This window comes from Cherax quadricarinatus, unplaced genomic scaffold (assembly GCF_038502225.1).
Source record: "Cherax quadricarinatus isolate ZL_2023a unplaced genomic scaffold, ASM3850222v1 Contig2168, whole genome shotgun sequence".
Lineage (NCBI taxonomy): Eukaryota > Metazoa > Arthropoda > Malacostraca > Decapoda > Parastacidae > Cherax > Cherax quadricarinatus.
In genome coordinates, this window is record NW_027197194.1 from 39,801 (window position 1) to 53,183 (window position 13,383).

The following is a 13,383-nucleotide window of genomic DNA, read 5'->3' on the forward strand; positions in this document are numbered from 1 at the left end:
CAAAGGTGGCAGTAAAACAATTGCAAAGAACTATAGACCAATAGCACTAAGATCCCATATCATAAAAAATTTAGAGACAGTTCTAAGAAGCAAGATAGCCTACCACCTAGATACCCTTCAGTTACACAACCCAGGGCAACACGAGTTTAGAGCAGGTCGCTCCTGCCTGTCATAGCTACTGGACCACTATGATAAGGTCCTGGATGCTGTAGAGGATAAACAAAATACAGGTTTAGTAAACACAGACTTTGCAAAAGCTTTCAACAAGTGTGACCATGGTGTAATAGCATACAAAATACATGATAAAGGAATAATGAAAGTTGGTAGATGGATCTACAACATCTTAACAAATAGAACACGAGTAATAGTAAACAGAGTAAAGTCCCACGCAGCCACGGTAAAAAGCTCTGTTCCACAAGGCACAGTACTCACTCCCATTCTATTCCTCATCCTCATTTCTGACATAGAAATGTAAGCCGTAGCTCCGTGTCTTCCTTGCGGATGACACCCGGATTAATGGCAGTAACCTCCATCAAAGACACTGCAAGACTCCAAGCAAACATCAACCAAATCTTCGAATGGACAACTCATAACAATATGAAGTTCAACTCAGATATGGGAAACTTGAAGAAATTAAAAATGTGTCAGAGTATACAACAAATTTTAACCATACAATAGAGTGGAAAAGTGATGTGAAGGACCTGGGAGTGATACTGTCAGAGGATCTCGCCTTTAAAGACCACAACAATATATCTATCTAATCTGCTAGGAAAATGATAGGATGGATAATGAGAACCTTCAAAGCTAGGGACGCCAAGCCCATGATGTTTCTCTTCAAATCGCTTGTGTTCTCTAGGCTGGAATACTGCTGTACACTAATGGCCCCCTTCAAGGCTGGCGACATTGCAGACCTGGAGAGTGTACAGAGAACTTTCCCAGCACATGTAAGTACAATAAGGCACCTAAGGTACTGGGAATGGTTGAAGGTCCTTGATCTGTATTCCCTCGAACGCAGGCGAGAGAGATACATGATAATATGCACTTCGAATGTCCTGGAGGGATTGGTACGAAACCTGCAAACGAAAATCACTCCCTATGAAAGCAAAAGACTTGGCAGGAGATGCAACATTTCCCTGATGAAAAGCAGAGGTACCACGAGTACACTGAGAGACAACACAATAAGTGTCCAGGGCCCAAGATTGTTCAATTGCCTCCCAGCATACATAAAGGAGAGTACCAATAGACCCCTGGCTGTCTTCAAGAAGGCACACCTCTTCAAGGGGGGCTCCTTGGCGTGGTGAAGAGGCTCTTGGTCTGAGGAATTAGCCCTGTCGGTCTTCTTCCTCAGACCGAACCTAATTACCCCCCATTCTCCCCTCCCCTATCCCATCCTCCCCATCCTCCCCTTTTTCCATTCCTCCTCCTCCTCCTCACCCCTCCCTTTTGCCCTTCCTCTTTTTAGCCTTCGTGATTTCTCCCACAGGCGTGCTAGTTCCTAGGTAGGGGAAAGGACACCGGGGTCGATCCCATTCCGTTGAGGTTTCTTGGCGGTGGCGTAGTTTGCCGTGGAATCTGGATTGCCTAGGGATGTCCCGATCCCTCTCCGGTATCCCGGAGTAGCTTTGGGTGTCTTTTGGGCGACGGGTGTATCTCTGGAAGCCACCTTTCGGATTCCGGGGGTGGTGGCTGAAGGAGGTATGCTTTGTGGCGGATATCCGGCCGCCCTCTCTTTTGTCCACCGAGGTAGCTCGGCAGATGTGAGGTTGCTATCCCGGATTGCTGGTTTACTGGCATGAAGGGTAGGGTATGGCACGGGTTCCATGCTGCATCTGCGCTACTAGCGGTGTCGAGTCCTCTTGGGCGCGGAGGGAGATTTCCGGCCCTTTCATTCCTCCTGGGAACTATTCCTCCCCGCTCCCCCCTTTTTTTATTCTTTTTTTTGTTTTTATTTTCTTTTCTTCTTTCTTTTTTTTCTTAAAAACAAAAAGCAAAGGAGTAACCTAACCATGGCAGCCCTAGTCCATGAAACCACTACCCCCGGGCCCCTTCTTGATACCGCACCCCATTCTGACCCTGCCTTGTGTTTAGACCACTCTTCGGACACTCCTGATGCCCCTGTACCTCTTGCTGGTGCTGTTTCCTCACCCGCTTCAGGTACCGGGGCTTCGACTGACTCCTTCGATTTGTCTGAACTCCGCTCTCCTTTGACTATGCTTCCGGCTTCTCCCTCTACGGTACGGCAATTTTTGAATCGCCCACCCATTTCATGCCGGACCAACTCCGGTCCTACTCCTAAACGCCAACGTCAATCTCCTGATGATGCTCCGTCGTTACCTTCCCATTCTACTCGGAAACGACCGACACGTCAAGCACTCCCTCTCCACGCTCAGTTTCGGACCACACAATGGACTAAATTCTTTACTTTAAGACCAACTTCTTCTTCTGCCTACCTTTCTGACCATAGTATTGCCAAAGCGCTCCTGCGTCATGTTGGCAGAGATATTTCATTTCACGCTCTCAAGAGCGTACGCGCATCGTCACTGTCCAGAATGCTACCCAAGCTCATGATCTTTCTCTCCTTTCGAATATCGATACTACTCCTATCACTATTGAAAAACATCTTTCTCTCAATTCTTGTAGTGGTACTGTCATTCTGCCCCATACCATAGTCCAACAGAATTTCCAGTCATGTGGCAATGACATTTTTGAACAGCTGGAACTCCAGGATCTCCCCATCCTCAAAGTAGACACTTATGTCCTTCCTGCCCGGGGGCGGAGACGTTACCCTTGCAATGTGGCTCGTTTAACTTTTGACAGCCGAGAACTCCCGTCCTCTGTATATGTCGCGGGACATCGGTTACAAGTTCGAAAGGTGATACCTACACCGCAACAATGTAGAAATTGCTGGCGTTTTGGTCACCCAGCGAAATATTGCAGATCTATGGCCGAATGCCCAGTCTGTGGTGCCGACAACCATTCTAATACATCTTGCAGTCAACCTCCATCTTGCCTTAATTGTAATGAAGCTCACCCTTCGTACTCCCGCCGTTGCCAGGTCTACTTAAATGAACGTGAAATCCGTTGCCTCAAAGAGGCAGAAGGTCTCCCTTATGCTATGGCAGTTACTCATCTCCGCCTCCAAGGGAGACTACCCCGTGTTTCTTATTCTCGTGTTTCCAAACATCCCCCCACTTCTGGGGTCCCATCTTCTGCAGCCTCCTCTGTTGTTACCCCTCCCATAGCCATTACGGCATCTAATCCTTTTGCTGTCCTTGGCTCTGACGTCCCGACTACAACTCAGTCTGTTCTCACATCTTCGCGTCCTTCCTCACAAGCCCCAGTATCGACAAGACCTCGTACGACACCTAATACCAATCGCCCCTCTACTCAGAAGTCCAAAAAATCCACATTGCTCAAATCTTCTTTGCCCCTTCCTTCCCTTCTTCCACCTCCACACGTTACCTTTCCAGTCTCTGTACCTAGTTCTTCCCCTCTCTCTGGCTCTATTACAAGTGTGGAGATTCACCCTCCTCCTCGTACTATGCCTTCCACCCCCGTCCCCTCCCAAGTTTCTCCCTCTTCTGTCACCTCCCAGGTTTCTACCTCTTCTGTCCCCCCCCACACTTCATCTCCAGTCCCTTACACTTTTCCCTCCCCCTCTACTTTGGTACAGTCCATTACTGTCCCAATCTTTACTCACCCTCCTCCTCCTATCTCCAATATGGTTTCCCATACATCTTTGAATTCAGAAACACTTGAAGCCATTTCAGAATATATTGCAGAGACTAAACCTTCAATGGACACTGATTCACTTCCTGTTCCTTCTCTTCCCTCTCCTCCATCTTCACAACCCCATTCTTCGCAACGCTCCGTTCCTTCGCTACTTGAACATCTTCCAATGCCACCACACGTTGACTTTTCTAACCCCTCTAGTCCGTAGGTGCCTTTACCTACAGATTCCTGATATTTTCTTCATCGCCAATCATGGCCTATTTACAGTGGAATATCCGCGGCCTCAGGGGTAATCGGGGTGAGCTTCAGATGTTGCTTTCCAGGTTTTCCCCTGTTGGTGCTTGCTTACAAGAACCAAAATTACACTCGGCTGTTTTCCAACCTATCTCAGGCTATAATTTATTGTATTCTTCGGATCCTTTCTCAGATGGGACCTTTAATGAAAGTGCCCTTCTTCTACGCAATGATATTCCGTACTGTCAACTATTTGTCCATACCTCGCTGCATTACACTGCAGCCCGTATCCACTTGAATAAGTGGTTTACAATATGTTCTTTATATCTCTCTCCTTCTCGAGCATTTTCTATCCCAGACTTTGCCTTTCTTGTTTCATCCTTACCACCACCACTTCTGTTACTTGGTGATTTTAATGCCCACCATTTCCTCTGGGGGGGGTCTCATTGTGACTCACGTGGCATTCAGTTGGAGGCTTTTCTTGCCTCTCACCCCCTCCATGTTTTAAATACGGGTACTCCCACCCATTTTGATCCTCGTACTCATACTCTCTCTTGCATCGATCTATCAGTCTGCTCTTCCTCCACAGCACTAGACTTCACCTGGTCTGTTCTACCAGACTTACATGACAGCGATCATTTTCCGATCATTCTTACTTCTCCTTCCTATTCACCACCTTCCCGTAGCCCTCGCTGGCAATTTGATCGGGCAAATTGGGATCTTTACTCACACCTCACTGCTTTTAGTGAGGTTCCTTCTTCATCCTCCATTGATGAGCTCCTACACATCTTCTCGACATCAGTTTATACCGCAGCTTCTCATTCTATACCCCACACCTCAGGCAGGCATTCTCAGAAGTGCGTGCCTTGGTGGTCTCCTGCTTGTGCTCGTGCAGTACGTTTGAAACGTGCTGCATGGGGCAGGTACCGGTACAATAGAACCGCTGAGAGACTTGTTGATTTTAAGCAGAAGCGTGCGATCGCTCGCCGTGTCATCCGTGAAGCTAAACGCACTTGTTGGCGAGACTATGTTTCCACCATCACCTCTGCTTCTTCTATGAGTGCAGTCTGGAAAAAAGTGAGGAAATTGAGTGGTAAATACTCTCCTGACCCGGCTCCTGTTCTACGGGTCACTGGTGTTGATATAGCAAACCCTCTCGACGTTGCCATTGAACTTGGCACACATCTGGTCCGTATTTCCCGAGGGCTCCATCTATGCCCCTCGTTTCTTTCCTCAAAGTCTGCCAGAGAGTTAGTACCCTTGGACTTTTCTTCTCTCGGAGAAGAACAGTATAATGTGCCTTTTACACTTCAAGAACTGGAGGCAACGCTCTCAGCTTGCCGATCATCGGCAGCTGGGCCTGATGACATTCATATTCGTATGTTACAACATTTACATCGGTCAGCCCTTGTAGTCCTCTTACACCTCTTCAATCTTATTTGGGCACAAGGAGTTCTTCCCCAGCTGTGGAAATCTGCCATTGTTCTCCCTTTCCGCAAACCGGGTACTACAGGACATGATGCCTCCCACTATCGCCCCATCGCTCTTACAAGTGCAGTTTGCAAAGTGATGGAACGCCTCGTAAATCGACGTTTAATGTGGTATTTAGAGACTCACAACAGTCTCTCCGCTAGTCAATATGGCTTTCGTAAGGGTCGTTCTACCATAGACCCCTTACTACGCTTGGATACGTATGTTCGTAATGCCTTTGCGAATAATCACTCAGTTATTGCCATATTTTTTGACCTTGAGAAGGCATATGACACAACTTGGAGGTATAATATTTTGGCCCAGGCCCATTCCTTAGGCCTCCGAGGCAATCTACCATCCTTCCTTAAGAACTTTTTAACTGACAGACATTTCCGTGTTCGAGTCAATAATGTTCTTTCCCCGGACTTCGTCCAAGCTGAAGGTGTCCCTCAGGGATGTGTTCTAAGCACAACACTTTTTCTCCTTGCTATAAATGATTTGGCCTCTGTTCTTCCACCCAATATTTGGTCATCACTCTATGTTGATGACTTCGCTATTGCTTGTGCAGGCGCTGACTGTCACCTTATTGCAGTTTCTCTCCAGCATGCGGTCGACCGTGTTTCCACTTGGGCCACCACACATGGGTTTAAATTTTCAAGTACCAAAACTCACCAAATTACTTTCACTAGACGCTCTGTTATCTCCGATCATCCTTTGTATCTCTATGGCTCCCGTATCCCCGAACGTGATACAGTCAGGTTTCTAGGCCTTCTCTTTGACCGTCGGTTAACCTGGAAACCTCACATTACCTCTCTGAAGGCAACTTGTCACAGCCGGCTAAACCTTCTTAAAACCCTTGCTCATCTTTCCTGGGGAGCTGATCGTCGAACTCTGCTTCGCCTACATTCAGCCCTCGTTTTATCGAAACTCGATTATGGTGACCAGATTTATTCCGCGGCCTCTCCTGCTACTCTCTCTAGCCTTAACTCTATCCATCACCAAGGCTTACGTTTGTGCCTTGGTGCTTTTCGCTCTTCCCCTGTTGAGAGCCTCTATACAGAAGCAAATGTTCCATCCTTGTCTGATCGCCGTGATGCCCATTGCCTTCGTTACTATGTACGCTCTCACGATCTACACAATCCTTCCATTTATAGAATGGTCACCGATATTAGTAGACATTCTTTATTCGTTCGCCGCCCCTGTTTGCTCCGTCCCTTTTCTCTTCGCCTACTTTCACTCTTGTCTTCCCTTCAGTTACCACCTTTATATGTTCATGTAGCATCTCACTTTTCCCTACCCCCCTGGGAAGTTCCAGCTGTTCGGGTCTGTTCTTTCTCACTCCCTTGCTCGAAAGCTCAACTGCCTACGGTGGCTTCCCGCTCTCTTTTTCTTGATCACTTCCACTCTCATTCTCATGCCACCGCTGTGTACACAGATGGCTCTAAGTCTTCAGACGGCGTCGGATTCGCAGCAGTGTTTCCGGACAGCGTCGTACGAGGGCATTTACTATCTTCAGCTAGCATTTTTACTGCTGAACTGTATGCCATTCTTGCAGCACTTATTCGTATCGCATCTATGCCTGTGTCATCATTTGTAGTAGTCTCAGACTCCCTTAGTGCTCTACAGGCTATACGAAAATTTGATACATCTCATCCCCTAGTTCTCCGTATCCAACTTTGGCTACGCCGTATCTCTACCAAACATAAAGATATTGTTTTTTGTTGGGTCCCTGGTCATGTCGACGTACAGGGCAATGAACAGGCAGACACTGCTGCGCGGTCAGCAGTATATGACCTACCAATTTCCTATCGAGGTGTTCCATTTCTAGACTATTTTGCTGCAATAGCTACCCACCTTCGCACCCGTTGGCAACAACGTTGGTCAACTCTGCTCGGTAACAAACTTCATTCTATTAAACCGAGCATAGGTTACTGGCCGTCTTCTTGTCATCAGTGCCGAGGTTGGGAGACCACTCTCTCCAGCCTTCGCATTGGCCACACTCGTCTTACTCATGGGTATCTCATGGAGAGGCACCCTGTTCCTCTCTGTGAGCAGTGTCAAGTTCCAGTATCGATTAGCCACATTCTGTTAGACTGCCCTCTCTATCAACGAGCACGCAGAATTTACCTCCAACGTCGTCTTCGTTCTCCTACTCTCTCTTTACCTTCCCTTCTTGCTGATGGACCCTCCTTTAATCCTGACTCTCTCATTGACTTCTTGACAACGACTGATTTACTCCACAAACTCTGATGATACTTTTCACACTCCCCTCAGCCCTTTCTGGTTCAGTCTCTTGCTGCCCTTTACCCTTTCACCATCCACTGCCCCGCTGTTATCCGTAACCTGTTGCTCATCCATCTCCCTTTTGCCACCTGATGCCCTCGCTTCCTTCCTGCCCTGCAGCGCTGTATAGTCCTTGTGGCTTAGCGCTTCTTTTTGATTATAATAATAATAATTCAAGAAGGCACTGGACAGGCACCTAAAGTCAGTACCTGACCAACCGGGCTGTGGTTCATACGTCAGTTTGCATGTGACCAGCAGTAACAGCCTGGTTGATCAGACCCTGATCCACCATGAGGCCTGGTCTCAGACCATGACACGGGGGTATTGACCCTCAAAACCCTCTCCAGGTAAACTCCAGGTAATACCACATTGTAAAAAATCAATACCTGTACAAAATTTTTCTGACTTATACTCAATTGTAACAATCTCAATTTGTAAACTACTTTCAACATTGTAATATTCCCATATTGTAATTTAAGTAATTTTACTGTTGATATATACAACCTGTATACTACTTTCAACTTGTCCCATTGTAATATTCCCATATTGTAATTTAAGTCAATTTACTGTTTACTATATATATAAAATCAGATGTATAACTTTACAATCTATGATCTATTTGTCTAGTATTAAGTAGTCTGTAAGCCATTAAATTTAGTCTGCAAATTATTATTATAATTACACACTGTAAACTATCTGTAAATAGGACTCCCTACATCATGTCAATCACATTGTAAACTTGCAAAGAAATAAAAATTTGAATTTGAATATGCTGCTACTATAGCAGTAATAAAGAATACTATGAAACATATGCTGCTACTGTAGCAGTAATAAAGAATACTATGAAACATATGCTGCTACTATAGCAGTAATAAAGAATGCTATGAAAATATGCTGCTACTATAGCAGTAATAAAGAATGCTATGAAACATATGCTGCTACTATAGCAGTAATAAAGAATGCTATGAAACATATGCTGCTACTATAGCAGTAATAAAGAATGCTATGAAACATATGCTGCTACTATAGCAGTAATAAAGAATACTATGAAACATATGCTGCTACTATGTGGAATGGGGTGGGAACAAGTACTTAGCCTTGTGGAAACAGAGCTTTTCACTGAAGCTGCCTCAGATTTTACTCTGTTTTTTAGGATGTTATAGATCCGTCTACCAACTTTTCCTGTTATTCCTTTATCAACACATTTTGTGGTTGCACTTGTCAAAGGCTTTGCAAAGTCTGTGTAAACTACATCTGCATTTTGTTGTTCCTCTAAAGCATCCAGGACCTTCTCTTAGTAGTCCAGTAGCTGGGACAGGCAGGAGCGACCTGCTCTAAACTCCTGTTGCCCTGGGTTATGTAATTGATGTGTATCTAGGTGGTTGGTGATCTTGCTTCTTAGAATCCTTGCTTTACTGCCACCTTTGTAGAGTGGGGCTATTCCTGTTGTTTTTAGTGAGTGTGGGATGATCCCTGTGTCCATGCTGCCTCTCCATAGATTGCTGAAGGAACGTGACAGGGGCTTCTTGCAGTTCTTGATGAACAAGGAGTTCCATGAGTCCGGGCCTTGTGCAGAGTGCATAGGTATAACATTAATTGCCTTTTTGAAGTCTTGTGGTGTTGGGATAGTATTGGAAATTTATGAAATGATCAAATTTTGGGTCTCAGTCATAAAAAATTAATTTAGATTGGCGACCCTTAGTCTGGTTAATGGGTCGCTAAAAACAGAGTTGTACTGGGACTTTAGTATATGTGCCTTGAGTAGACCTCAAGTGCCAAGGAGTTAATTTTTTATAGACAAAGGTTCGGATCTGTGTTTTTCTAGGATATCTTCCCAGCTTGTTTCATTTATGACATTTATTGACTTGTTCCCATTGTATGTTTTTGTTATGGAAGTCAAATTTTGTGAAGGTACCCTCATAACTGATCACATTTTGTTGGTCAAGTATTATGTAATTATTGTCTTTTATTCTTCTACAGATGCTGTAACAATCATCAGTGGTGATAAGGTGCTCTTTATGGATCCAAGTGAACCAGAAAATAAAATGTGTCGCATTGTTTCTCTGAAGAAATTAACAAACATCTGCCCTCTTGAGGACTGTCTACTCTTCTGGAGTAATTACATGAGCACACAGAATATAAATGATGGCCACTTTGCTGCTACCCTCTTCTGGTTTCCACTGAGGGAGAGCCCATCAAAGATATCAGATACTGTTTACTCACATTCACATGTTACAAGGCTGTTTCAGTCATTTGGTGTGGAAGCTCCTGTGTGTTTAACATTTTTAAATTCTCTTGAAAAAATATGTCTGAAAAGAATTAATGAAAATCATAATAATATAGAAATTATTCATGAAGTAGAACTAATTAGTCCGTGCATGACTGAAGTTCAGCAAAAAAGAAGAGACTTTAAACAAAAGCTCTTAAAATGCAATGGTATCCCATCTCAAACAACTACTTGCTATTATGAGGCTACAATCCAGAGTGTGAAAGGAAACAGCACAGAGGAGCAGATTATGCATATCCTTCATTACCTGCCAGGTTCAAGTGAAGCCTCTTCAGTAGTGTGGAAAGGAAAGGACAGTAGTGGACACATGCCACTAGTTGGTGTAGCTGCACCCAGTGTAAAACATGGCTCCTCATGGTCTAGTGGTCATATTTTCTGCTTTCTACCATTACCTCTAGAATCTTCCAACAGTACCAATCTTCCTGTTCACATCAATGGTTTCTTCGCTCTTGATGAAAATAGGAGACATGTTAAATGGAAAACTGAAGAGAGTAACAATGAACCTGAGGTATGTATTAGATTTGTTTTGTTATGGGTAAATGTTGGATTAAGAGATATTACAAGCTGAAACACACACACATACACACACAGAAAGGTCAGGGGAGACATGATAACGACATAGAAGATGCTGCAGGGAGTAGACAAGGTTGACAGAGATAGGATGTTCCAGAGAGGGGACACAGAAACAAGGGGTCACAACTGGAAGCTGAAGACTCAGACGAGTCACAGGGACGTTAGGAAGTATTTCTTCAGTCATAGAGTCATCAGGAAGTGGAATAGCCTAGCAAGTGAAGTAGTGGAGACAGGAACCATACACAGTTTTAAGAAGAGGTATGACAAAGCTCGGGAAGCTGAGAGGGAGATGACCTAGTAGCGATCAGTGAAGAGGTGGGGCAAAGAGCTGAGTGCCGACCCCTGCAACCACAATTAGGTGAGTACAATTAGGTGAGTACACACACACACACACACACACACACACACATGCACACACACATGCACATGCACACACACATGCACATGCACACACACATGCACATGCACACACACATGCACATGCACACACACATGCACATGCACACACACACACATATACACACACACACACATGCGCACACACGAAGACTGCAAACCTCACTTAAGGAAAAGGATCTTGGGGTGTGTATAATACCGAGCACATCTGAGGCACACATCAACCAGATAACTGCTATAGCATATGGGCCCCTGGCAAACCAGAGAATAGCATTACAATACCTCAGTAAGGAATTGTTCAAGACTGTACACCGTGGTAAACGTCAAGCCCATGCTGGAGTATGGAGCACCAGTTTAGAACCCACACCCGGTCAAGCACATCAAGAAATTAGAGAAAGTGCAAAGTTTTGCAACAAGGCTAGTTTCAGAGCTAAGGGGAATGTCCTAAGATGAAAGGTTAAGGGAAATCGGCCTGACAACACTGGAGGACAGAAGGGCTAAGGGAGACATGATAACGACATAAAATACTGTGAGGAATTGGCAAGTAGAAGTCAGGGTGGGTAGACAGGATGCCTACTGATTTGGGAATTTTCATGGATATATGCTGGATGTTGGAATGAAATTTAAAATTATAGTCAAGGTGAAGACCTTGAAATTTACCCTCAGTGTGTCTTGTAATGAGGAAAACATTTATCGATACATTAAGTTGGATATTTAAGGCTCTGTTTCTAAACAGCATGAAGTATGTTTTGTCTATGTTAAGAGTGAGTTTGTTTGTCATCATCCAAGTATATATTTCTAGCAGCTCGTTGTTTACAGTGTCTCTAGGTATAGCTGGGTTTGAGTGGTAATAGACATAAGTAGTATCGTCTACGAATAGAACTGGTTTAAGGAGTTGAGATGCATTGGGGAGTTCATTGATGTAGATGAGAAAGAGGTCCCATGTGTCTTGTGCAGACATTCAGAAATCATCAGCAAGAGATATTAAACCAGGGAAGTGTTTTTGGGTATGTCCAAATGAGAACTAACTGTGGAAAAATATCACATCGGTTTTAAAAGACAGGTGTTTGGAGAATACACTGGACTTCATCCTCACGAACAATGGTGATCTGATACAAAATATTACCATATCAAAAACAATATACTCAGATCACGGCATAATAAAGGTTCAGAGAAGTGTGCACTTGGCCCCAGACCAAGAAAATGTGATCGGTCATGAGGGGTCCTTCATCAAATTCAATTTCAATAAAAAAAACATAGAGGAACCAAGTCAACAAGGTCCTAAATGATATAAACTGAGAAGATAGCCTAAGCAACATGGATCCAAACCTATGTCTAAAACAAATTAACTCTGTGGCACTCAAGGTATGCTCAAAGTGAATGGAGACAAATGGTTTTTAATACTTGACGTGCTGTTGGAGTGTGAGCAAAGTAACATTTATGAAGGGATTCAGGGAAACCGGCAGGCCGGACTTGAGTCCTGGAGATGGGAAGTACAGTGCCTGCACTCTGAAGGAGGGGTGTTAATGTTGCAGTTTAAAAACTGTAGTGTAAAGCACCCTTCTGGCAAGACAGTGATGGAGTGAATGATGGTGAAAGTTTTTCTTTTTCGGGCCACCCTGCCTTGGTGGGAATCGGCCAGTGTGATAATAATAATAATAAATAATAATAATAATAATTAATAATAATAATAATAATAATAATAATAATAATGTCTTTATTTACTACAAGTACATGTACAAGGTATACAGACCTAGCTGACATCAATGACACACTACAGAAAGTCCCTTGTTATGCAGAGCATTTCAGGCAAATTAGGTCAGTTTTGTCCCAGGATGCGACCTACACCAGTCAACTAACACCCATGTTCCCATTTTACTGATGGGTGAACATAAACAAAAGATGTAAGGAAACATGTCTGATGTTTCCACCCCTTTCGCCCCCTTTGCCGGGAACTGAACCAGAAGCCTTACCATGTGAAGTGAGAGCTTTTACCACCAGGCCAAGGTGCACTTAAGAGAAGATGTAAACTAGAGAGAGGTACTCCCTATACAGGCGAAGACGAAGAATAAGAGAGTGGCAAAAAGAGGCTAATATATCTGTAATATGATAGGAGGCACTGGCCAGAGAAATAGCAAACATCAAACTTAAGCTAAAAGAATCTTACAGAAGTCAAGAAATGCGGGAAGAACTCAAAGCTGTCAATGAAATTGAGAGAAACCCAAAAGATTTCTTTTCTTATGCCAAATCTGAATCTAAGTCGAGAACAACATCTAGTATTGGGCCCCTACTTAGACGAGATGGGACCTACGCAGATGACAGCAAGGAAATGAGTGAGCTATTCAAGTCCCATTATGACTTAGTTTTAGCTTGCCGCTAACCAGACTAAGGGCCGAAGACCTAAATGA

The 13,383-nt window shown here is 44.2% G+C and overlaps 1 protein-coding gene across 1 annotated transcript in view; it reads left to right on the forward strand.

Moving 5' to 3' along the window:
- LOC138851801 (sacsin-like) overlaps positions 1–12,070 on the forward strand; it is a gene marked incomplete at its 5' end in the record, with an annotated part of 51,228 nt that extends 39,158 nt beyond the window's left edge. Inside the window, one exon of the mRNA XM_070081277.1 lies at positions 9,700–12,070. Coding sequence (XP_069937378.1) covers positions 9,700–10,574 — 875 coding nt within the window. The remainder of the gene's footprint in view (positions 1–9,699) is intronic.
- Positions 12,071–13,383: the final 1,313 nt, after the last annotated feature.